We start from the raw sequence: 27,044 nt of genomic DNA, 5'->3' as shown, positions 1-27,044 counted from the left end.
GGAAACTTAAATGCAATGAAATGTAAATTCAATTAAATTCTAATAAGTAGGAGAACTGGTATCAGAAATTTTGTTAAATTATCATATACTTGCTGAACCTTATTTGCCTTTCAGCACATCTACAAGGATCACTGCCAAAAGAAATTAACATCCATCATCAAGGACCCCCACCATCCGGGCCATGCTCTCTTCCCACTGCTGCCATCAGGAAGAAGACAGGAGCCTTAGGTCCCACATGGCCAGGTTCAGGAACAGTTATTACCCTCCAGCCGTTGGGCTCTTGAACCAAAGGGGATAACTTCACTCAGCTCAACTCTGAATTAATTCCACTACCTATGGACTCACTTTCAGGGACTCTGCATGCACGCAACTTACTAACTCTAATTCGTGCATCTTATGGTGCCAACTGCATGCTCACAACTTACAAAATCTAACCCGTATGTCTTTGGAATGTGTGAGGGAACTGGAGTATCCAGAGAAAAGCATTGAATGGTTCCTTAGTACAACAAGATGGCTCTTGACCTCAAATTCTACCTAGCAATGACCCTGCATATTATTGTCTACCTGCATTTTCTTTGTAACTGCAACACTTCATTCTGCATTCTTTTACCCTGTCCTACCCCAGTGCACTGTTGCGATGAATTGATCTGTATGAACAAAATGCAAGACTGTTGCATACTGTGTGGCACAATAGCTTGGTGGTAGCATAATGCTTCACAGTGCCAGCAATCAGGGTTCGACTCTCACTGCGGTCTGGGAGAAGTATGTACGTTCTCTCCTTGACCCACATGGATTTCCTCTGGGTGCTCCGGTTTCTTCCCACATTCCAAAGGCATGTGGATTAGAGTTAGTAACTTCGGGGTATGCTACGTTGGTGCTGGAAGTGCGGTGACAGTTGCAGACCGCTCCCAGCACATCTTCAGACTTGAAGCAAACAACACATTACACTGTATATTTAAATGTTCTGATGTGCAGGTGACAAATAAAAAAGATAATCTTCAAGGGCTTGATTGAGACATATTTGTAACCAGGGCAAGAAAAATTCTGATGCTTATTGTAAGTCGTTGGCATCTTCCTAATTGGAAATTTGCAACCTGCACTATTGGAATCTATTAGAAACTGCACTGTACAGAATTCTAGCATCCTTCCTTGATCAATCTAACCTTCTCAAATGAAGCTAAGTAAAGTACCACAAGCCTTTATAGTTAAAGAATAGAAATGAAATTGCCTTTTACAGAGCAAATGAGAGCTCACTAGTGATATATGCAAAGTTATGAAAGCCTTCATCATTTTTTGTTAAATTCCATAATAATATGGTTATCTTTGTTGATGGCAGCTTTGCACTGAATTGAAATTTTCAGCCAATCTTTCCCTCTTACTGATTCTAAATGGCCCTTGCTTTGCAACATATACATATTTCATGTCCCATTATCTAACATTTTCATATTTGTAAGATTGAATCTGAGAAATTCAGAGTGAATTCAAGAAACCTATTTTCATGAAAAAGGTTATAATGAACTAGTTTGTAGGGGGTAAATGGGTTGGATTAACAAAAGATGTGATAGCGTAGTGGTTAGCGTAATTGCTTTACAAGCTCAGTGATCACTGACTGGGGTTCAATTCCATCCACTGCCTATAAGGAGTTTGCACATTCTTCCTGCAAGTGTAGGAGCTTCCTCCCACATCCCACGATATATGGGTTTGTAAGGATGAGTAAGTTAAAGGTATTGTCTGTTGGTGCTAGAAGCACGATGGCACTTGTGGGCTGCCCAGCACAGTCCTCACTGATTTGATTTGATACAAAGGGATGCACATCACTGAATGCTTCGACGCATGTGTGACAACTAAAACTAATCTTTATTTTTATCTTGTATCCCCTGGATTACGAAGCATGTCTGTTGGGGATGGATTGAGCGAGCTAGGGTTTTCTCTTTGCAGCAATGGAGGATAAGAGGTGACTTGATAGAGGCGTACAAGATAATAAGAGGTATAGCGGACAATCAGAGACTTTTTCCCCAGGGTGGAAATGGCAAAAATGAGGGGGGACGTAACTTTAAGGTATTTGAAGGAAAGTATGGTGGCTATGTCCGAGGTGGGTTTCTTACACAGAGAGTGGTTGGTGTGTAGAGTGCATTGCCAGGATGGTTCAAGAAGCAGATTCATTAATAACACTGAGATTTTTGAAAGTGAAAAATGGAGGGCTATGTAGGAAGTCAGCATTAGAATGATCTTAGAGTAGGTTAAAAGTTGTGTGCTGAAGGGTCTGTATGCAAGTTGAGGTCGTGCTACATTGGTTCCAGAAGCATGCCAACATGTTCGGACTGTGTTAGTCATTGATGCAAATGACACATTTCATTGTACAGTTCGATGTTTCAATGTACGTGTGACAAAGTGTGGGGAGGGGAGGAAAAGATGGCGGCGCGACGCAGCGCGCACAGCCGCTCCGAATTGATATTGTATTTGTTAAATAGAGGCGGTGCACAATCCTGATTTGATGGAGATGGACGTGAGAAGCACGGAGGAACATCTGGAGGAACTTCTGAAATGCCCGCTTCGCTGCCACTGCTACTGTGCAATCAAGAATCTCCGGAGGGGAAGGTCCCAGATCCTTGGCTTTGCCTACTGCCTGCTGCCGGGGTCAGGGTCGAAGCACTCGGCAGAGATGGTGCTCAGCGCTCGGTGTCGGAGGGCTGGTCGGAGGCTCGAAGTTTTCGGACGGACTCAGAGTCGGACTGTGGTCGGGTGCTTTCAGGATGCTGCAACAGCAAGTTTGCAGTGCTGGAAGCTCATGGCAGGAAGAGTTTCTTCCTTCAACTGTCTGCGTGAGATGATGGGACTTTCGAGAGACTTTGAGACAATTTTTTACCGTGCCCATGGTCTGTTCTTCATCAAATTATGGTATTGCTTTGCACTGTTGTAACTATATGTTATAATTATGTGGTTTTTGTCAGTTTTTTTTAGTCTTGGTTTGTCTTGTGTTTCTGTGACATCATTCTGGAGAAACAAATTGTATCATTTCTTAATGCATGCATTACTAAATGACAATAAAAGAGGACTGCATGTCCTCATAATCTAATCTAAAAAAAATAAAGCTAATCTCTTTAATGAGTTGGGGCATGGTTCCAAGCACCAGCATGTGCAAAAACATACTTTAGAAAAATGTTCAATAGAGCACACAAGAGTGTGAATGAATTATATTTCCTCTTTTATATCATAAATGTATGCTTTGTGCACATTATCTCAAATTGATTCTTTATTATGTTTTGGCCAAGTGATGAAAGTGTGTGATGGATGCGTGCAGGAACTAGCTGGTAGGGCATACACAGGTTGGGTTAAAACTGAACAAATGGTGAAGTATGCTCAGGTTAAGATGAAACTAATTATGTTGCTGTCCAATAGCAGATGTGTATTTAAAGAAGAAACCCTCCAATTTCAGTTGGGCACTGCTATATCCTGTTCAGAAATTGAGTAGGGTGGTGTAGTAGTATCACGATTAGCGTAATGCTGTTACAGCACTAGGGGGCCACAGTCAGGAAGGTGTTTGCGCGTTTTCTCTATATCCGCCTGGGTTTTCTCTGGGTGCTCTGATTTTGTCCCACATTCCAAATACGTACAGTTTAGCAGGTTAATTGGTCACATGGGTCTAATTTTAGTTAGCTGCCTACAGGAAAGATGTACTTTCTTGCAGGATGTAATTTTGGTTATCCACCTTCGGGAACAGGTAAGATTGAAAGAGCGCAGAGAAGATTGACAAGGATGTTGTCGGGACTTGAGGAACTGAGTTACAGGGAAAGGCCGAATGGGTTTGTATTTCATTCCCTGGAGCGTAGGAGAACGAGGGGAGATTTGACAGAGGTATACAAAATTATCAGGGATAGATAGGGTAAATGCAAGCAGGCTTTTGCCACCGAGGTTGGGTGAGACAAGAACTAGAGGTTATAGGGTAATGGTGAAAGGTGAACTATTTAAAGGGAACATGAGGGGAAACTTCGTCACTCAGAGGGTGGTGAGAGTGTTGAACGAGCTGCCAGTGGAAGTGGTGGATGTGGGTTCATAGAAACCATAGAACATTACATCACAGAAACAGGCCTTTTGGCCCTTCTTGGCTGTGCCGAACCATTTATCTGCCTAGTCCCACCGACCTGCACCTGGACCATATCCCCCTATACACCTCTCATCCATGTACCTGTCCAAGTTTTTCTTAAATGTTAAAAGTGAGCCTGCATTTACGACTTCATCTGGCAGCTCATTCCATACTCCCACCACTCTCTGTGTGAAGAAGCCCCCCTAATGTTCCCTTTAAACTTTTCCCCCCTCACCCTTAACCCATGTCCTCTGGTTCTTTTCTCCCCCACCTTCAGTGGAAAAAGCCTAAACTCTATCTATACCCATCATAATTTTATATACCTCTATCAAATCTCCCCTCATTCTTCTACGCTCCAGGGAATAAAGTCCTAACCTATTCAACCTTTCTCTGTAACTGAGTTTCTCAAGTCCCGGCAACATCCTTGTAAACCTTCTCTGCACTCTTTCAACCTTATTTATATCCTTCCTGTAATTTGGTTCCAGAAACTGCACACAATACTCCAAATCCGGCCTCACCAATGCCTTATACAACCTCATCATAACATTCCAACTCTTATATTCAGTTTCAACATTTAAGAGAAAGTTGGATAGGTACATGGATGGGAGGGATATGGAGGGCTTTTGTCCGGGTGCAGATCAATGAGACTAAGCAGAATAATTATTTGGCCGAAAGTTAAACAGTTCTTATTTTGTTCCTTTACTATCTACATAGTCAAAATAAAAGTTATAAAGTGTAATCATTTAATCGCATATGGTGTATTGTCTGTTATTTGGCGGGGTGGGGCACATCACACAGCATCTGCACAAACTTGATTACCCGGTTTGGCGGGGCCGAAGGCTGCTCCCCCTAGCTGAAAGCGAGCTGAGAGAGCCTGAGGCTTACCAGGTGGCTACAGGTTCAATGTCCATTCAGAAATCAGATGGCAGAGGGGAAGAAACTGTTCCTGAATCGCTGAGAGTGTGCCTTCAGTTTTCTGTACCTCCTTCCTGGTGATTACAGTGAGAGGAGGACACGTCTTGGGTGATGGAGGTCTTCAGTGATGGACACTGCCTTTCTGAGGCACCATTTCTTGAAGGTGTCTTGGACACTGCAGTGGCTAGCGCCCACAATGGAACTGACTAAGTTTACAACTCTCTGCAGCTGACTTTGACTCTGTACAGAGGCCACCCCATAGCAGACGGTGATGCAATCAGTCAGAATGCTCTCAATGCTACACGTGTAGAAACTTGCGAGTTTTTTTGGTAACATACCAAATCTCCTCAAACTCCTAATGCAATATAGCCATTGTCATGCCTTCTTTGTAACTGCTGGATCCAGGATAGATCCACAGAGATATTAACACCCAGGAGCCTGAAGTTGCTCACTTTCTCCATTTCTGATCCCTCTTTGAGAACTGTGGGATGATGGGCATAATCATACGTGGCTGCTTCTGAGGCCTTGGTTTCTGACATACTTACATGTTTTGTGCTTTTTAAAGAGTAGTTAAAGTAAATTTATTATTGAAGCATGTTTATGTTACAATGTACTGCCTTGAGATTAATTCTTCTTGCAGGCATTTGCAAGTAAAGAAATACAACAGAATTTATGAAAAACTATGCATAAACCAAGACTGACAAACAACCAATGTGCAAAAGAAGACAAATGGTGCAAACAAAAAATAAAAAATACCGAGAACATAAATTTGCTGATGACACCACTGTCGTAGGCTGAATCAAAGGTTCTGATGAATCAGCATATAAGAGGGAGATTGAAAATCTGGCTGAGTGGTACCACAACAACAACCTCTTACTCAATGTCAGCAAGACCAAGGAGCTATTATTGACTTCAGAAGGAGGAAACCGGAACTCCATGAGCCAGTCCTCATTGAAGGATCAGAGGTGGAGAGGGTTAGCAACTTGAAGTTCCTTGGTGTTATCATTTCAAAGGATTTGTTCTGGGTCCTGCACGTAAGTGTTCTTATAAAGAAAGCAAGGCAGTGCCTCCACTTTCGTAGAAGTTTGCAAAGGTTCAGCTTGTCATCTAAAACTTCCAACAAATTTCTATACATGTATAGTGGAGAGAATATTTACTGGTTGTATCACAGCCTGGTATGGAAATAGTAATGGCCTTGAATGGAAAACACAACAAAAAGCAGTGGATATGGCCCAGTCCTTCACAGGTAAAGCTCTCCCCACCATTGAGCACAACTATCCAAAATGCTGTCTCAGAGAAGCAGTATGCTTCATCAAGCAGCCCCACCATCCAGCCCATGCTCTCTTCTCGCTGCTGCTATCAGGAAGGAGTTACAGGGGTCTCAGGACACACACTACCAGCTTCAGGAACAGTTTTTAACATCTCAACCATCAGGCTTTTGAACCAGAGGGGTAACTTCACTTACCCCAACACTGAACGGTTCCCACAATCTGTTCTCACTTTCAATGACCCTTCATTGATATTTATTGTTTCTTTATTTATTTATTTATTATTACTATTTCTTTTCTTCTCTTTCTTTTTTGTTTGCACAGTTCGTTGTTCTTTTTTTCAAGTCAAGTCAAGTTTATTGTCATTTGGACCATAAGCTGCTGGTACAGTACACAGTAAAAAGGAAACAACTTTCCTCCAGGACCCTGGTGCTACATGATACAACACAAAACTACACTAGACTATGTGAGACAGCACAAAGCTACACTAGACTATGTAAAACAACATAAAAACTGCACTAGACTACAGACCTGCACAGGACTACATAAAGTGCACAAAACAGTGCCGGGCAGTACAATAAATAATAAACAAGACAATAGGCACAGTCAAGGACAAATTGCAATATAATAATAAATGATGTAGATGTCAGTCTAGACTCTGAGTAATGAGAAATCTGATGGCTTGGGGGAACAAACTGTTGCACAGTCTGGTCGTGAGAGCCCGAATGCTTCAGTACCTTTTGCCAGATGGCAGGAGGGAGAAAAGTTTGTATGAGGGGTGCATGGGGTCCTTCACAATACTGTTAGCTTTGCCGGTGCAGCGTGTGGTGTAAATGTCTGTGATGGCGGGAAGAGAGACCCCGATGATCTTCTCAGCTGACCTCACTATTCACTGCAGGGTCTTGCGATCCGAGACGGTGCTATTCCCGAACCAGGCCGTGATGCAGCTGCTCGGGATGCTCTCAATACAACCTCTGTAGAATGTGGTGAGGATGTGGGGTGGGAGATGGACTTTTCTCAGCCTTCGCAGAAAGTCAAGATGCTGCTGGGCTTTCTTGGCTATGGAGCTGGTGTTGCGGGACCAGGTGAGATTCTCCGCCAGCTGAACACCAAGAAATTTGGTGCTCTTAACGATCTCAATGGAGGAGCCGTTGTCCATCTGGTTGGGTGTGGCCTTTCATTAATTCTATTGTGTTTCTTGTATTTACTCTGAATGCACACAAGAAAATTAATTTGAGGGTTGAATATGGTGACATATATGTACTTTGATAATAAATTTACTTTGATCTTTGTAGAGTCCTTGAAAGTGAGTCTGTAAATTGTGGAATCAGTTCCATGTGGAGGTGAGTGAAGTTATTCACACTGGTTCAGGAGCCTGATGGTTGAAGGGTAATGACTGTTCCTGAACCTGGTGATGTGGGACCAAAGGTTACTGTACCTCCTGCCCAATGGCAGTAATGAAAAGCGAGCATGGGCTGGATGGTGGGGGTTCTTGGCAATGGCTGCTGCTTTCTTGTGGCAGAGCTCCTGGCAAATGTGCTCATTGGTGTGCAACTTTCTTTCATGAGTTGCTGGCCTGTTCAAACTAGAAAACCAAGGTGCTGCAAACTGCCGTCCTCAAAGAAGGGAGGCTAAATATAAATATGCAGAGATGAATACCTAAAGAGTAGGGGAGAGGCAGAGCAAGAGTGAAACTATTACAGAGAAGGGCATTCCATTAAATATGTTAACCATTAGATAGTATGTGAATCAGGAATACCTCATTTTCTTAAGTGTGTCATAGTTACATTTCTATACTGAAACCAGCTGCTCATACGATCATCCACCATCTGCTTCACTTGACCCTGATCGGGTTTGGGGGTTGAGGGGGTGTGGGGAGGCTAAGCAGGTGCTATGCCTTGCCAAGGGTTGATCTGCAGGCCAGCGGAGGGAAGGAGTGTCTTACACTTCCTTTTGTAGAGATGTATCTCCACCCTGTCACCCATGTAGAACAACGCAGCATAGTACAGGCCCTTTGGCCCATGATGTTTTGCCGACTTTTTAATCTACTTTAAGGTCAGTCTAAACGTTCCCTCCCACATAGCTTTCTATTTTTATATCATCCCTGTGCCTATTCAAGTGTTTCTTAACGGACCCTAATGTATCTGCCTCTACCACTAGCCCTGGCAATGCATTCCATGCACCCACCACTCACTGTGTGCAAACTTCACCCATGACATCCCCCTTATACTTTCCTCCAATCACCTTAAAATGATGCTGCCTCGTATTAGCCATTTCTGCCCCAGGAAAAAGTCTCCGGTTGTCCTCTCAATCTATGCCTCTCATCATCTTGTACAAACTGACTTATTTCAGATTCAGATTCATTTATTTCTCATACATATATGGAAAATACATCATTTGTGTTAACAAACAGCACACCCAAGAATTTGCTGGGGGCAGCCTGCAAGCATCGCCACACATTGCAGCGCCAACAGAAATTCTTTATATACCGCTGGAATTCGGAAGAATGAGGGGTGACCTCATTGAAACCTATCAAATATTGAAAGGCCTCAAAAGGGTGGTGTATTGTGAGCAGTTCTGGGTTCCTTATCTAAGAAACAATGTGCTGACATAGGAGATGGTTCACAGGAGGTTCACAAAAATGATTCCAGAATTGAAAGGCTTGTCACATGGAAAGAGTTTGATGGCTCTGGACCTGTACTCTCTGAAATTCAGAAGAACGAGGGGTGACCTCATTGAAACTTATCGAATGTTGAAAAGCCTCGATTGAGTGGACGTGGAAAGAATGTTTCCTATGGTGGAGGAATGTAAGACAAGAGGGTACAGTCTCAGAATAGAGGGATGTCCTTTTAGAACAGAGATGAGGAGGAATTTCTTTACCCAGGGAGTGGTGAATCTGCGGAATTCGTTGCCACAGGCAGCTGCGGAGACCAAGTCATTGGGTATATTTAAGGTAAAGGTTGATAGATTCTTGATTGGTCAGGGCATGATGGGATATGGGGAATAGGCAGAAGATTGGGGCTGAGAGGGAAAATGGATCAGCCACGATGAAATAATGGAGCAGACTCAATGGGCCAAATGGCCTAATACTGCTCCCATCTCTTTTATTGTCTATTACTGTTAAAGAAGATTTGTGCAGGGATAATAGTTGGTAAATGGTGGATAGATTGTAAATTGGCCACTGCTGCACACAGAATAAGTCACGTTACACAATTTGATTAAAGTGCTGTTTGATATTAATTAAGTCTGGAAAAGAATAAGAGCCGTCAAAGTCATTCAGCAGGTGTGACATCAACAATAATGCAAAGGGACAATATAAAGCAAGTGGTTTAGCTATCAGATTAGAAAGGAGATTGGGAGCCCTGACCTGTGGCAGAAAAAACTGAATTAAGTGCATTAAGAGAAACATTCATCATGGATTAAGGAACCAGAGCAGACAGTGACTCATTCTTTCTAGTTTTACATTACTTTTGCACTTCAGCCTTTTCAATAAATAATCTAAATACACAAGAGTAATGGAAATGAAGTAAAAACAAGGCCCACAGTGATACCTTGACATGAGTGGGAGGCAATCGGCTTCCTTTTTAACATCTGCTCATCTGATGTCTTCCTTCATATTTTCTGGACAAGTCATGAGAAATATTTGTCCAGTAAATCTCAAAGAAACCAAATGCACAAAAATACGTGTATAGGTAACAAAGCCCCCCTCCCCAGATTGGGAGAGACTGGAACTAGAGGTTGCAGGTTTAGGGTGAAAGGTGAAATTTTTAAAGGGAACTCGAAGGGGAGCTTTTTCACTCAGAAGTTGGTGTGAGTGTGGAATGAGCTGCAAGTGGATGCAGTAGATGCAGGTCAGTTGTAACAATTATAGAAAATAGAACATAGCTGGAGCACAGTACAGGCCCTTCAACCTACGATGTCTTGCAAACTCTTTAACTTACTGTGGAAATATATCTGTAATACATCTGTATTTGGGTGGAATGGCAGTGTAGTGGTTAGCACAATGCTTTACGATACAGACAACTGGGTTCAATTCCTGCCACTGCCTGTAAGGAGTTTGTACATTCTCCCTGTGACTGTGTGGGTTTCATCTGGGTGCTCCAGTTTCCTCCACAGTCTAAAGACTTACTGGTTGGTAAGTTAATTGGTCATTGTAAATTGTCCCATGATTAGGATAGGACTAGGGGATTGCTGGGTGGCACAGCTTGAGTGGCCAGAAGCTCGTACTCTGTGTTGTATCTCAATGAATATTTAAAGTTTTAAAAATGTAATGTGACAAAATGGAACCTGGTGATCCCATAGTGCTTTGCTGGTTGGTTTGGATGGAAGGCTTGCAAGAAGGGGGATGTGATTTATAGCAGGGTGCGCATTTTATGGCAGGGAATGTTTTGACAACAGAGAAAAGCAGGACACTGCTATTGCAGGGAAAAGCCTCCAGAGAAAAATGGACTAATTAAAGACAAATGCAACACATTTAAGATGGATCAGATAAGGGAGGAATGCAATTAAGGGTGAATTACTGGACTCTGTAAAAATGTTCTGCTTTGAGCTGTAAGATTGAAACTACCTACCAATGATTATATGTATGGAGGTAGACTTTCCTTTGCAAATAATAATTGAGCTGAAAATTAGATCCACTCTGAGTTTGTTGTAGTCTGTTACTATATACTTAGGAGACCTAGCTGAATGGTACATGACACTAAGATCAATCTAACATTTCCCTCCCACATAGTCGCAATTTTTCTTTCATTCATATGTTTCTTAAATGTCTATGGCTTCATACCACCATCCCTGGAAGCGTGTTCCACGCACAATAGAACTTTGTATAGGTACATGGATGGGTTGGGCTTGGAGGGAATGGTCTAGATGGTAGGTCGATGGGACTAGGTAGAAGACCAGGTTACACGAGGAAATCTGCAGATGCTGGAATTTCAAGCAACACACGTAAAAGTTGCTGGTGAACACAGCAGGCCAGGCAGCATCCCTAGGAAGAGGTACAGTCGACGTTTCGGGCCGAGACCCTTCGTCAGGACTAACTGAAAGAAGAGCTAGTAAGTGATTTGAAAGTTGGGAGTGGGAAGGGGAGACCAGGTTAGTTTGGATTAAGAGGGCTGACATGCCTGCTTCTGTGCTGTTGTACTCAATGACTATAAAGAAAGAATTCTGCCCTATCCACAGTGGTGACAATTTTAGTTCAGAAATAAGTGAAGGGGCCTTGCAAGAAAGATTATGAAGAAGTTCAAAGTAAATGTATTATCAATAAATACTACCTTGAGATTCATTTTCTTGCAGGCATTTACAGCAAAATAAAAAAGTACAATAGAATTTACGAAAAGCTACATCAAATAACAATGATTGACAAACAACCAATGTGTAGAAGAAGACAAATCGATCAAATAATAAAAAATAAACAAATAGAGCCCTTGAAAGTGAGTCCATAGGTTGTGGAATCAGTTCAGTGTTGAGTTGAGTGAAGTTATCAGGAGCCTGATGGTTGAGTGGCAATAACTGTTCCTGAACCTGGTGGTGTGGGACTCCCATATCTCTTGTAGCTTCTGTATCTCTTTCCCCAGTGGTAGTTGCAAGATAAGAGCATGGCCTAGATGGTGGAGGTCCTTGATGATGGATTCTGCTTTCTTGTGGCAGTGTTCCGTATCAATGCACTTATCATATGTATAATTATTTATTTATTTGTTTATTTATTTAGCGATACAGCGTGGAGTAGACTTGTTTGAACTATTCTGCCCAGCAACCCCGATTAACCCTAATCTAATCACAGGACAATTTACAATGACCAATGACAAATATTTATCCATGGGTGTGATTAGCAACCTACCCAGGAAACCGAAACACCCGGGGAAAACCCACGCGTTCCACAGGGAGGATTACAGAGATTCCCCGTGGAGCAGTGCTGGAATTGAACTCCAACTCGGGAATGCCCTGAGCCATAATAGCATCGCGTTAGCCGCTGCACCAAATATGTGCACTGAGTGTAAAGGGTTACCGGTGCTGCAGACACAATTTTTCCCTGTATATCTCATAAGTCTTAGTGGCTTGTAAATCAATATTCAAAAGCTTTGAAACCCCCAGAGTCTGCTTCTTAAGACTTAAACCTTCTTCGACTCAATGATTTCCCAAAATCCCTTTGGATTTTAAGTCTGCAAAGTAAACTAATCATGAGCTTGCATCCCGCCTCCCTCTTGTCAGTGAAAACGCTCCAAATGTCAAGTTTTAATAACTGGGAGCAAATCTGTGCTTTAGAATATAAATAATGGATTGCTCGAATGAATTATAGATGTGCCGGTGGTTCTACAGGGTCAGGTACCTTGAAGATTATGAAGGGTACAATTGCTTGGCTGTCTCCTTGCAATATTTATCCATGGGTGTGATTAGCAAGCATCAAGTTCAAATCACACCACCCATTTGAAAAACCTCAAACCTGATATGCTTTCCATTTGGAAACCACAAGATTACAAGGAAAATGCAGATGAGGATATAATATTTATATAAGTAAGTCAAAATATCCTTTTTACCTCGCTGGGATGTTCAGAATAGGTACAGTTCTGTGCAAAATCTTAGGCACGTATATATATCTAGGGTGCCTAAGACTTTTGCTCCGTACTGTAGTAATTTTATGCATTGCACTGTACTGCTGCTGCTGCAAAAAAACAAATTTCATGACATATGTGAGCGATGATAAACCTGATTCTGATATGGGTCTCTATTGTGGACTGAGAGTGGGAAGGGGGCAGGGTGGGGGGAATCTTGGTTGGAAAAAGCGGGGAGGGAGAGGGGAGGGAGTCGGAAGCACCAGAAAGACATTCTGTAATGATTCATAAACAAATTAATTGCAGACAAATGACCTTGCCTAGTGTCTCAGGGCTGGGGTGTGTCCGCACCTTCCCCTGGCACTCCTCCTCTGCCACCTGTCCCACACCCCTCCCATGGTACTCCACCCTCACCATTCCCAACATCCTCCGCTCCCACCAGATTTACAAACTCACACACTCTCTGCTCCAAGCTGACAAATACCGTGTGAAGATCTTAGGCACCCTCGCTATATAATGGGCCTAAGACTTTTGCACTGTACTGTTTCTATAAAATAAATCATAGAACATGGAACAGTAGAGATAAAGAGATCAGTTTTATTTGTCACATGTACATAGAAATATTAAAAAAGACAGTGAAAGTGTCATTTTGCATCACGACCAAAACAGTCTGAGGATGTGCTGGAGTTTGCCCGTAGGTTTCACTATCCTTTCAGTGCCAACGTAGTATGCCCACAACTTAACTAATTCTTACTTACTTACTTACTTACAGGCCCTTCAGCCCACAAACTTGTGATGATCTTTCCATCTTTCCTCTTGAATAACCCTCCATTTTTCTTTCATTCATGTGCTATCTCAGAGTCTCTTAAATATTCCTAATGTATCTGCCTCCACCACCACCACACCTGGCAGTGCGTTCCACACACCCACTTCTCTCTAAAATTATCCTCGACATCATTGGCATTCAAAATGAGTAGTGTTCCATGACTCTATGACATCCCTTCTATACTTTCTTCCAATCCCCTTAAAATTGTGCGCCCTCATATTAGCCATTTCCACCGGGGAAAAGTCTCTGTCTATCCACTTGATGGATGCCTCTTATCATCTCAGGCACCTCTTTCGAGTCACCTCTCATTCTCCTCCGCTCCAAAGAGAAAAGTATGCTAACATTTGGGTCAGACTGCAAGGAAGAAAAAACAAACTTTATTGAAGTTGCTCAATTCTCAACGTATTGACTTCAAAATAAGAAAGTTGGACCAGGTTCCACAATAGGCCTCAATCTGTTTTGTTGTCAGCTTGGTACAAATGGGAGAACTCCCTGTTCTGTATTACATGGTCATTGATCTGTCCTTCTCCTGAGAGCTGAATGCGAAGATTTATTTATTTATTGTGATGCAACGCTGAACAGGCCCTTCCAGCCCTTCCACCACTACAAGCCACACTGCACTGCAACCCACAATTTAACCCTCGCCTAACCACAGGACCACCTACAATGACCAATTAACCTACCAACAGGTACGTCTTTGGACTTTGGAAGGAAACCGGAGCACCCGGAGGAAACCTATGCTGTCACGGAGAGAATGTATAAACTCCTCATGGACAGTGGTGGGAAGTCTATAGCACCAGCTCAAGGCCAGCTCCTACAATACTGTATATAGACTTTGTACAACAGCGGTCCCCAACCACCGGGCCGTAAAGCATGTGCTACCAGGTCGCGAGGAACCAAAAATGATCTGGCAATATGAAACAATATGAGTCAGCTGGACCTTTCCTCATTCCCTGTCATGCACTGTTGACCTTGAAATAACCTACCAAATCATACCAAATAACACATAAAACCTAAAATAACACTAACCTATATTAAAAGCAGGAATGATATGATAAATACACAGCCTATATAAAGTAGAAATAATGTATGTACAATGTAGTTTCACTTAACAGAATCGGGAAGATAAAACCGACTTGTAGAAAAAAACCGGCACGTACACATATGAACACGTCACGCATGCGCACACAGGTGCCCGCACAAGGCTTCATGGTCATGGTAGTCTCTCTCGGGGTAAACACAAGTGTCCCGTATTTGATTGCTACTTTTGTCCCTTATTTGGGAGTGAGAAAGTTGGCAACCCTACTTGAACACCGCACCCACCCTCCACTGTCGGCCGGTCCACAAGAATATTGTCAATATTAAACCGGTCCACCGTGCAGAAAAGGTTGGGGACCCCTGTTACAGAACATTACTGCACAATGCGGGCCTTTCAGCCCATGATATTGTGCCAACTCTTTGACCTGCTCCTAGATCAATCTAACCATTCCTTCTGACATAGCTCTCCTTATTTCTGTCATCCAAGAGTCTTTTAAATGTCCCTAATGTATCTGCCTTCACCACCACCCGTGGCAGTGGTTTTCATGCACCCACAACTCTCTTGTGTAAAATATCTATCTCTGACACCCCCCCCCCATACTTTTCTTCCATCACCTCAAAGGTTATTCCCCTTTATATTAGCCATTTCCACCCCAGGTAAAAGTCTCTGGCTGCCCACTCAATCTATGTCTCTTATCATCTTGTGCAACTTTATCAAGTCACCTCTCATCCTGCTTCTCGCCTAAGAAAAGAGCCATAGCTTGCCCAACCTTCTCTCATAAGCCATGCTCTCCAATCCTGGCAGCATGCTGGTAAATCTCTTAAGCGCTTTCTCTAAAGCTCCCACATCCTCTCTCTAATGAGGTGACCAGAATTGAACGCAAAACTCGAAGTGTGTTGTAAACAGAGGTTTAGAGAGTTGAATCATTACCTCGAGGCTTATAAGACCAGGAAATGATTCCCTGGAATAATAAGATGGGATTCTTGGCCTCAAAATCTACCTCATTATGACCTACACCTTATTATCTATCTGCGCTGCACGTTCGCTGAGACTGTTACACTTTATTCTGCATCCTGCTATTTTCTTTATCCTTTCCTACCTCAATGCACTGGTGTGATGATTTGACCTGTATGAACAATATGTGAGACAAGTTTTCGTTGCATTGCGGTACAATAATAAATCAATCATCATCATTACGTGCCGTGTCGTATGATGTAGGTGATCATGGTCTTAAGTGGTTTGCCATTGGCTTCTTCTGGTCAGTGTCTTTACAAGATGACCCTAGCTATTATCAATTCTCTTCAGAGATGTCTGCCTGGCATCAGTGGTCGCATGACCAGGCATTGTGATATGCACCAGCTGATTGTATCACCATGCACCACCTGCTCCCATGGCTTCACGTGACCCTGATCAGGTGGCTAAGCAAGTGCTACACCTTGTCCAAGGGTCACCCGCAGGCCAGCAGAGGGAAGGAGCCCCTAATACCTCCTTTGGTAGAGATGTATCTCCACCCTGTCACCCAATACCACTTCTAATTCAAATTTCACCTTTATGATAACATATTAATTCAAAGCTATATTTGCCCTCTCAGTATGTGGTAACTCAAAGTACATTTGTTAGAAAAAGGAAGAAAAATTATCCTTAAATTCCTGAACAGTATTAACCTTCAAAGAGATAATAGTTCAGTATGATTTTTGGGATGATTGCAGACCATCTTCCATGATAAAAAGGATGAAAGAGAAGATGATTACTTGAAGTATTGTCTACAGCTTTCAAAGTTCAAAGTAAATATTATTATCAAAGTACATGTATGTCTCCATATACCACACTGAGGTACATTCTCCAGCAGGAATACTCAGCAAATCTTTAGAATAGTAACTATAGCAGGATCTATGAAAGATCAACCAGCATGCAGAAGAGAGCAAAACTGTGCAAATGCAAGTATAAATAAATAGAAATAAATAACGAGAACATGAGATAATGAGAGCCCTTAAAGAGAGATCATTGCTTTTAGGATCATTTGCTCACCCTTTCATAGGAAAGACATTGTGGAACTGTAGAGGGTACAGAAGAGAATTACAATCCAACTGGGATAGATGGCCTGAGTTATAGGGAGAGTTTGTGAGAGGGTCTGAGTTACAGGAAGAGGGTGGGACAGGGTCTGAGTAAGAGGGGGAGGGTGGGAGAGGGTCTGAGTTATAGGGAGAGGGTGGGAGAGGGTCTGATTATAGGGGGAGGGTGGGAGAGAGTCTGAGTTATAGGGAGAGGTTGAGAAAGGGTCTGAATTACAGGGAGAGGGTGGGAAAGGGCCTGATTATAGGGGGAGGGTCTGAGTTATAGGGAGAGGGTGGGAGAGGGTATGAGTTATAGAGAGAGGGTGGGAGAGGGTTGAGTTATAGGGAGAGGGTCTGAGTTATAGGGAGAGGTTGAGAAAGGGTCTGAATTACAGGGAGAGGGTGGGAAAGGGCCTGATTATAGAGGGAGGGTGGGAGAGGGTCTGAGTTATAGGGAGAGGGTGGGAGAGGGTCTGAGTTATAGGGAGAGGGTGGGAGAGGGTCTGAGTTATAGGGAGAGGTTGAGAAAGGGTCTGAATTACAGGGAGAGGGTGGGAAAGGGCCTGAGTTATGGGGAGAGGGTGGGAGAGGGCCTGAGTTATAGGGAGAGGGTAGGAGAGGGTCTGAATTATAGGGGAGGGTGGGAGAGGGTCTGAGTTATAAGGAGAGATTGGCCACGTTGGTCCTTTATTCCCTGGCATGCAGGAAAATGAGGGATGGACTCACAGAAGTTTATAAAATCATGAAGGGTATGAATAAGATGGACAATCATAGTCTTTTCCTTGGGGTGGGGAGTCCAAATCTAGAGGGCAAAGACACAAGATAAGAGTCGAGAAATGTAGAAGAGACTTGAGAAGTACCTTCTTCACACAGTGAGTGGTGAGTACCTAGAATGAACTGCAAGAGAAAGTAAACAACAGGAATTCTGCAGATGCTGGAAATTCAATCAACACACATCAAAGTTGCTGGTGAACGCAGCAGGCCAAGCAGCATCTGTAGGAAGAGGTGCAGTCGACGTTTCAGGCCGAGACCCTTCGGCAGGACTAACTGAAGGAAGAGTGAAGCAAGAGAAAGTGGTTGAGACAGATACAGCTGCAATGTTTAAGAGGCATTTGGATAGGTACATGGAAGTGAGTGGCTTGGAGGGTTATGGGTTTCACATGGGCAACTGGGACTGGCAGGCAGGATGCTGTGGACAGCACAGAACAGATGGGCCAAATGGCCTGTTTCCAGTCTGCGACTCTCTGACAATGCAAAGCATGGAGTAGAATTCTGGAACAGAAGTTGTATCATAAAATCAGCATAATGAAGCCAGTAACAACTGTGCTTACCATCAGAGAATGTGCTCACCACCACGTCCTGGGAAGAGACGCCTGGTCCATGTCTGTTGAAAGCCAAAACCCGTAAACTGTACTTTGTGAACTTCTTCAATCCTTCCAGCTTATAATACAAATTATCCACATCGATGTTCTGAAACAGGCAAAAAACATCATTATCAATTGGACAATTCTTATGACTGAATTCATGGCACGGTTCGAGGAGCATCATAAAACAAACAGGCTGACGTTATTTCGTCAAAACACTTTTTTATATTTTCACTCCTCTTTTTAAAAAGACAAAAACATGAAAGATTAGCTTTATTTGTCACATGTACAATGAAACCTCAAAACACTCAGCGAAATGCATCATTTGCATTAAATCAAATCAGCAATGATTGTGCTGGGGGCAGCCTGCATGTGTTGACATGCTTCTGGTGTCAACATAGCATGTCCACAACTTACTAACCCTAACGTGTATATCACTTACTAACCCTAACCCGTACATCACTTACTAACCCTAACTTGTACATCACTTACTAACCCTAACATGTCCATCACTTGGAATGTGGGAGGAAACCGGAGCACCAGGAAGAAATCCACGCAGTCATGAGGAGGATGAACAACCTCTGTACAGACAGTGGCGGGAATCGAACCCTGGTGTAAAGCGATGTGCTAACCGCTCCAGTTTTTTTCAAGCATAATCTCTCTATGCTTTGGATCTTATGAACAGTAAGAGGAATGAAGAACAGAATGTAGTCACTTCACTTACGGATAAGGTTCTGTAGATATGGCATAACAAGTGACTTTCTCTGAGAGAGCTTCTGTTGACAGCAGGGTCTGGTCAATGATCATAATCAGATTTAATATCACTGGCATATGTTGTGATTTTTTTTATTTTGTGGCAGCACTACAGTATAATACACTAAAAATCTATAAAATACAATAAATATATACAGGATAAATTAAACAAGTAGAGTAGAAAAGGTAATAGTGAGGCAAGGGTTCTTTGTCCATTCAGAAATCTGATGGCTGAGAGGAAAAAGCTGTACTTAAAATATCAGGTGTGTGTCTTCGGGCTCCTGTACCTCCTCCTTGATGGTAGCAATGAGAAGAGGGTAATGGGGTTGTTAATAATGGATGTCACCTTTTTGAGGCATCACCTTTTGGAGATGTCCTCGATGCTGGGAAGCTAGTTCCCATGATGGGGCTGGCTGAGTTTGCAACTTCCTGACATTCCCAGCCAAGTTTATCAGACAATTTTACTTCATGGGGAAACCACAACACAGGCCTACATCCAAAAGCACCTCTTAGATCCTCAGAACATTCTAGAAGTCAAGAAATCATTGTAAAGAGTGGAGTCATTGCTGTAACTTAGGAAAAGACTGCAGTTAGCAGAAGCACTCTAAACTTGTCCAAAGAGTAATATAGTTATTAATAAAACATCTGTATTTATGATTGAAGAATATTTGCCAATTTATCAGAAAAAGCTCTATGATTTTCCTCACACTGACACCTAGAAATGGTTTACATTGGTCTAAAAATGTTCTGAACGACACCTCAGAACTCCCTGTGCATTCACATGTCAGTATTAAATTCTGTATTCAATGATGATCTAACTTAAGACTAGTAGAGACACTGACAAGGGTAACAGATGACAGAAATCTATTCCAACAGGAAATCTGGGAATCCCTTAACAGTAGGTTTCCACAGTAGATATGTTCTTGCCACAGCCACCAATACAAATCAAGTATAGCATCCGTAAGATCTTAAGACTTTGGAGCCGAATTTGGCCATTCAGCCCATCAAGTCTACTATGCTATTCCATCATGGCTGATTTATTATCCCTTTAAATCCCATTCTCCTGCATTCTTCCCATAACTTTTGATGTCTTGATTAATCAAGAACTTAGCAACATCCACTTTAAACATACTAACCGACTTGGCCCCAACAGCAATCTGTAACAATGAATTCCACAGATTCACCACCATACAGATAAAGAAATTCCTCCTCATCTCTGTTCTAAATGGAGTCCTGCTATTCTGAAGCTGTGCCCTCTGGTCTTAGAGTCCCCCACTATAGGAAACATCTTCTCTACATCCACTCTTTCTGGGCCTTCCAATATTCGACAGGCTTCAATGAGATCCTTCCTCTTTCTTCTTAACTCCAGTGAGTAACGGGCACAGAGCTATCAAACACTTCTCGTATGTTAAATCGTTCATTCCCAGAATCATTCTTGTGAACCTACTCTGGAGCCTCTCCAATGCTAGCACACTGCTTCTTCAACAAGGGGCCCAAAACTACTCACAATACTCCAAGTATGGTCTGACCAGGGATATTAGTCAGAGAGTGATACAGATTCAGATTTATGTATATTGAAAGGCACGGTTTGTATTAGCAACCAACACAACCTAAGGACATGCTGGGGGAAGCCACACATTTGGTCACAGTGGGATGCTCTTCAGCTCAACTCATCCATGCCGACCATGGACCCCATGAATGTCTCCCACCCTCCCTGCTCATAAACTGTTTGTCTCACTCCCACCAGGGGGAAGCGTCTATACCAGGACCATCAGATTCAAAAACAGTTACTTTCCCCAAGTAATAAGGCTGATCAACACCTCCACCCACTAACTCCACCACTACTTTATTATCTCCTGTCAGTCACCTTATGTATAGCCTAGGTCACTTTATAGACATGCAATCAATCTGCGTATATAAGATATCTTATGTATTTATTATTTACCGTGTGTTTTTTAAGTATTATTATATTCTTTATCTTTTGTGGGTTTGATTGTGTTGGACCAGATCCGGAGTAAACAATTATTTCATTCTCCGTACACTTGTGTACTGGAAATGACATTAAATAATCTTGAATCATTTGAATGTTTGTTACTGCACTTGGATCAATGCATTCACCGGTTGCTCATTCCATATACACTCCACCCTCTGCATGAAGAACTTACTACTTAGGTCCCCTTTCAACCTTTGACCTGTCCCTTAAATCTATAGCAACACACATAACACTGGAGGTACTCGGCAGGTCAGGTTTTATTTTATGGAAATGAATACACTTTCAACATTTGGCTCAAGAGCCTTCTTCAAGACCATAAATCTATGCTCTCTGCATAAATCAGAGTGCCTAGAACATGGAGAAGTTGGGCCCTTCTTCCCACAGTGGTGTGCCAATCTACATAAACCAACTCCATGGTCAATCTAACTCTTCCCTCCTACTGCTAATTAAATCTACTAATCTGCTAATTAAATATGCCGATGACACTACACTGATTGGCCTAATTTCAAATAATAATGATGCAGCCTACAGAGAAGAAGTCATCACCCCTGACACAGTGGTGTCAAGAAATCAACCTCTCCCTCAATGTCGCAAAAATGAAGGAGCTGGTTGTGGACTGCAGGAGGTATGGAGACAGGCTACCCCTATAGACATCAATAGATCTGGGGTTGAGAGGGTGAACAGCTTTAAGTTCCTCAGCATAGACATCACTGAGGATCTCGCGTGGTCTATACATACCGGCTGTGTGGTGGAAAAGGCACATCAACGCCTCTTTCACCTCAGATGGTTGTAAAAGTTCGGTACGGCCTCCTAGATTCTAAGGACTTTCTACTGGGGCATGATTGAGAGCATCCTGACTGGCTGCATCACTGCCTGGTATGGAAACTGTATTTCCTTCAATCGCAGGACTCTGCAGAGCGGTGTGGACAACCCAGCATATTTGTAGATGTGAACGTCCCATGATTCAGGACATTTACAAAGACAGGTGTGTAAAAAGGGCCCGAAAGATCATTGGAGACCTGAGTTACCCCAACCACAAACTGTTCCAGCTGCTACCATCTGGTAAACGGTACTAAAACCCAGGACCAACAGCCTCCGGGACAGCTTCTTCCGCCAGGCCATCAGACTGCTTAATTCATGCTGACACAATTGTATTTCTATGTTATATTGACTATGCTGTTGTGCATAATATTTATTATAAATTACTATAATTGCACATTTCACTTTTAGACAGCAACATAACGTAAAGATTTTTACCCCTCATGTATAATGAAGGATGTAAGTAATAAATTTGATTCAATTCATTCTGATGCTTGGTCTGAACAACAACTGATCCTCTTGACCATGTCTACATATTTTTATACATTGAGTTGCTGCCACATAATTGGCTGATTAGATACTTGCATTAATGAGCAGGTGTACAGGCATACCTAATAAAGTGGCCACATTCAACTAACATATTAATAGAATCTTGGAGCTAACATTAAACAATCTCAGAAATGTGGCTGGCATATTAATTACTGGTGAGGCATTATGAACAGACAATGCAAAGATTAAATGTAACTTCAGCTTAGTGAAACCCCTAAATGAAATGACTGTAATTATAAAATGTGTGGGCTATGATGTTCAGACCATATGATGTTCAGGAATAGTGAGATGCGTGAAAGATCAAACCCTGAAACAAATGAATCACTACATGATCTTTTATGCACCCACCTCTCTCTGTACAAAAGGCTTACCTCTGACATCCCCCCCATACGTCCCTCCAATCACCTTAAAATTATATCTCTGCATATTAGCCATTTGCCCCCTGGGAAAATGTTTCTAGTTGTTCACTCTGTCTATGTGTCATATCATTTTAACCTACCTAAGATCAATCCAACCATCCCATCCCACATATTTCTGTCATCCATGTGCTTACCTAAGAGCTCCTTCAATGTCCCTAATGTACCTGCCTCTACCACCAACCCCAGCAGCAAGTTTTACACACTCACCACTTCCTGTATAAAAAAAAAACTTACCTCTGTCATCCCACTATACTTCCCTTCAATCACCATAAAATTATGCCCCTTGGTGTTAGCCATTTCCAGCCTGCGCAAAAGGCTCTGGCTTTCAATGGTACAAACCATTGCAGAATTGATTTAGTGGTTTCCTGGCATATCTAATGAATAAACTCTTCTCTGGCTTCCAGCTGGGTACAAGTATTGATATTAACCAAAGTTTCAATGACAAACTCTGCCGTTTTTATCATTAAAGTGTATATAAAATATATATCACTGAACTAGCCGTGTCAATCCTCTCCTGTTGGATTCTCCCTTCTCCAGCCCTGTATCTCTCTCATCAATCAACTTCCCAGGTCTTTACTTCACTCTTTCCCCTACCGGTTTCACTTATCACCTTGTGTTTCTCCCTCCCTTTCACCACCTTTTAACTCTACTCATCTTTTTTCTTCTCCAGTCCTGAAGGTTCTCAGTCCGAAACATTGACTGTATTCTTTTCCATAGATGCTGCCTGGCCTACTGAGTTCCCCCAGCATTTTGTGCGTGTTGCTTGGAATTCCAGCATCTGCAAGTTTTCTCTTGTTTGTGATTGAAAGAATTGCTTTTGATTGTTATTTCTAAAAAAAATGCTGGATTCTTAACACTGAATTTCTGCAATGTTACCTCCTGAGTTGGATTAGAGGGCATATGCTGTCATGAAAGGTTGGACAGCTTCTTTTGTCTGGAGCACCAGAGGCTGAAGGGAGATCTGACAGAGGTTTATAAGATTTAGGGAGACATAGATAGAGTAGACGGACAATTCTTTTTTTCCAAGTGTAACACGCTGTAAGGTTTCACTGCTAATGTAATGGCCTCTCTGTAATGTTTCACTGCTAATGTAATGACCTCCCTGTAATGTTTCACTGCTAATGTAATGGCTTCTCTGTAGCAGCAATGTTTGGGTTATGACTAACGATAATGGGGTTTTGGAATGTGGAGGTTATCCAGTGAGAGAAATGTTGTTCTTTCTTGTGAGTCTGGAAGAGAAATTTTCACAGTCTTTTGCCGGGGAGAGCTGAGGAGAGAAGATGCAAATGGAGAGAGTTGGTGCGACGGTCCAAAGGGCAGTGAGGATCGGAGAAGGTCGATAGTGGACGATCGGCTTATCAGTGAGCTCCAACTTTGTGTAAAAGACTGCTTCATCAGAATGGGCCCTTTTTCTGTTTTCTTCACTAACCATATAATCAAATTAAGAATTATAAAGCTCAATCGTTTAATCGCATATTGTGTACTGTTTGTTATTTCGTGGTACTGATTTGTAACAGGGGCATATCGCACAGCATCCACTCAAACGAGATTTCTTAAGTTTGGCCAGGCCAGGGGTGATCACCCCATACATTAAACCATTAGCCAAAGCAAGAGTTATAATTATAAAGGGTTGAAATGTCTAATGCCAGAGGGCATGTATTTGAGGTAAGAGAGGGTAATTTCAAAGGAGATGTGATTGGTGGGTGCCTGGGATGCACTGCCGGTATAATGGTAGAGGCAAGTACATTAGAGACCTTTAAGAGACATTAGGATAGACACATGAATGTGAGGAGAGTGGAAGGATATGGACGTTGTGTAGTCAGAAGGGATTAGTTTAGTTGGCCATTTGATTACTAATTTATTTGGTTCAGCACAACATCGAGGGCCAAAGGGCCTGTTCCTGTGAGGTACTGTTTGATGTTCCATGTTCTATCTGTTCTAAATCTTCTCTTATTTAATCCCTGCTTTCCATCTGCCTCTGGAGTTTCATGGAAGACAGTGAACATATGGACCATGTGGATAATAATGTGATGCATTTGATAAGTGAGTCAGAACCACTTTGCAGCCTGCTTATTGCTTGTTTCTTGTTGCTGGATTATCGTTCATGTGGTGTGCCATATCCCATCCATCTGGCTGATGGTTTGCAAGTGAGACACCAATTTAGATGAATGCTATATTTGCAATGTTTGCTTTGAGCTCTTTAATTATGCACCATTACATGGGACTTGCAGCACAATAACAAGCCATTTCGTCTAACAGATCCACATTGGTCTTTGTGCTCCAAATTCTCTGAACCCCAGTTCATCAGGATCTCTTTCAATATATCCAACTGTTCATCTGCTGAAAGGCCGAGAGAGAGTGGATGGGCAGAGGATGTTTCCAACAGTGGGATTAGCCTCCATAACCAGCTCTGGCAACGGATTCTACAGATTCGCTGCCCTCTGGCAAAACAATACCTCCTCATCTCTGTTCCAAAGGGATTCCGAGGCTGTGCCCTCCCCCTCTAGAGACAGACTGACTCTCTCTCTCTCACTCTTCCATTACACCACTGGTGCTTAGAGCAGGAAGATTTTCCATCTCTAGTCTAGTTCACGGCTTCCTAGACCCTCCCAATATTGGAAACATTCCCTCCATGTCCACTCTAACTTCCAATTTTCATTAGATTATTGTGAGATCCCCCCTCATTCTTTTGAACTTTAGCAAGTACAGGCCCAGAGGCATCAAATGACCCTCACATGTTAATCCTCTTATTCCTGGGATCATTCTGTTAAGCCTTCACAGGACCCTCTCCAATGCCAACATATCCTTTCTTAGATATGGGGCCCAAAGCTGCTCCCAATACTCCTAGTGCAGTCTGACCAATGTCTTATAAAGCCCCAGCATCACATCCTTGCTTTACCGGGGACAATGAATGTGGACAGGGGTGAGGTGTTGTCACATCAATAAATGATAAAGAGTTAAGAGAAGGAGGAAACCCACGACAGGAGGAACTCAATGAAGACTAAAAATAGGAACACTCTCACTAGTACTAACATAAACTCAGTAGCCACTTTATTAGGTAAGTAGGGACGTAAAAATGTGGCATTGAGTGTATTTCTCAATGTTCATGCTCTTTTGTTGCTGTAGCCCATCCACTTCAATGTTTGATGTGTTGTACTTTCAGAGATACTCTTCTGAGCACCACTGTTGTAACGTGTGTTTATTTGATTTACTGTCATGTTCCTGTCAGCTTGAACCAGTCTGGCCGTTCTCCTCCGACCTCTCATTAACAAGGTGCAGAAATCTGCACACAGAACTGCCGCCTAATAGATTTCTTTTTAGTTTTTTTGCACCACTTAGATCACATTTCTTTCCCATTCTGATGCTTGGTCTGAACAACTGAACCTCTTGACCATGTCTGCATGCTTTCATGGGTTCAGTTGCTGCCACTTGATTGACTGATTAGATATATGCAGTGAATATTAGATATATGCATATGAAGGTGAACAGTGGCCGCTAACTGCAGATAGGCATCGGCGTTTGATTCAGGATTGGTATTTGGGGCAGGTAAGCGATCTCCAAGTATCTAATTGGAAGCATTAGGAAGCACATCAGAAGTCTCAGAGCAGCAAGTGACTGCTGGTGTCTGCACTGTTTGGACTCGATTTTAAAATTTTAGTTACTTGACAAGTTCTGATTATTTTTGGCTTGTCACATTGTTCGGTGCCTTGGCTTATTTTGATTGGTTTGAGAGGCTTACAATTATCTGGTCTTTTCTTGCCAGTGCGGTCAACACCCCGGCTATGGGCGTCGCGGTAACGTTGTGATTTGTGCATTGCTTAAACTGTGCCCGTGATCACCAGTTGGAGTTCAGTTCCTACTGCTGTCTGTAAGGAGATTGTAAATTCTCCCCGTGACAGCGTTTATTTGCTACGAGTGCTCTGGCTTCCTCCCATGCTACATTACGGTCAATAACTTGTGGGCAAGCTAAGTTGGTGCTGGAATCATGGCAACACTTGAGGCTGACCAGCACATCTTCAGACTGCGGTGTTTAGACCATAAGACATAGGAGCAGAATTAGTCCATTCAGCCCATCGAGTCTACTCCACCATTCCATCATGGCTGACTGATTATCCCTTTCAACCCCATTCCCCTGCCTTCATCCCATAAACTTTAATGCATTGACTAATCAGGTTGTTGACACCAACGATGCAATTCATTGTATGTTTCGATGTATATCAAAGTTCAAAAAGTTCAAAGTAACTTTATTATCAAAGTATCGATGATGTACTGAGCTGTATCCACTACTTTTTGTGGGCTTTTCTATTCCATTTCAGGCTATGATGCAGCCAGTCAATATACTTCCCTTTGCACATCTATAGAAGTTTGTTAAAGCTTCAGCTGACACACTGAATCTTTGTAAACTTCTAGGAA

General features: G+C 42.5%; 1 protein-coding gene across 1 annotated transcript in view; it reads right to left on the bottom strand.

Annotated features, from left to right (window-relative positions):
- dcc (DCC netrin 1 receptor) overlaps positions 1-27,044 on the bottom strand; it is a 1,002,879-nt gene that overhangs the window by 317,088 nt on the left and 658,747 nt on the right. The window contains exon 11 of the mRNA XM_072252112.1: positions 18,066-18,204. Within this exon, the coding sequence (XP_072108213.1) occupies positions 18,066-18,204 (139 nt within the window). The remainder of the gene's footprint in view (positions 1-18,065; positions 18,205-27,044) is intronic.

The sequence above is a fragment of the Mobula birostris genome, chromosome 3, assembly GCF_030028105.1.
Source record: "Mobula birostris isolate sMobBir1 chromosome 3, sMobBir1.hap1, whole genome shotgun sequence".
In the NCBI taxonomy this organism is placed as follows: domain Eukaryota; kingdom Metazoa; phylum Chordata; class Chondrichthyes; order Myliobatiformes; family Myliobatidae; genus Mobula; species Mobula birostris.
Note: the sequence above shows the minus strand (reverse complement) of the source record. Positions and strands in the feature narration are given on the sequence as shown.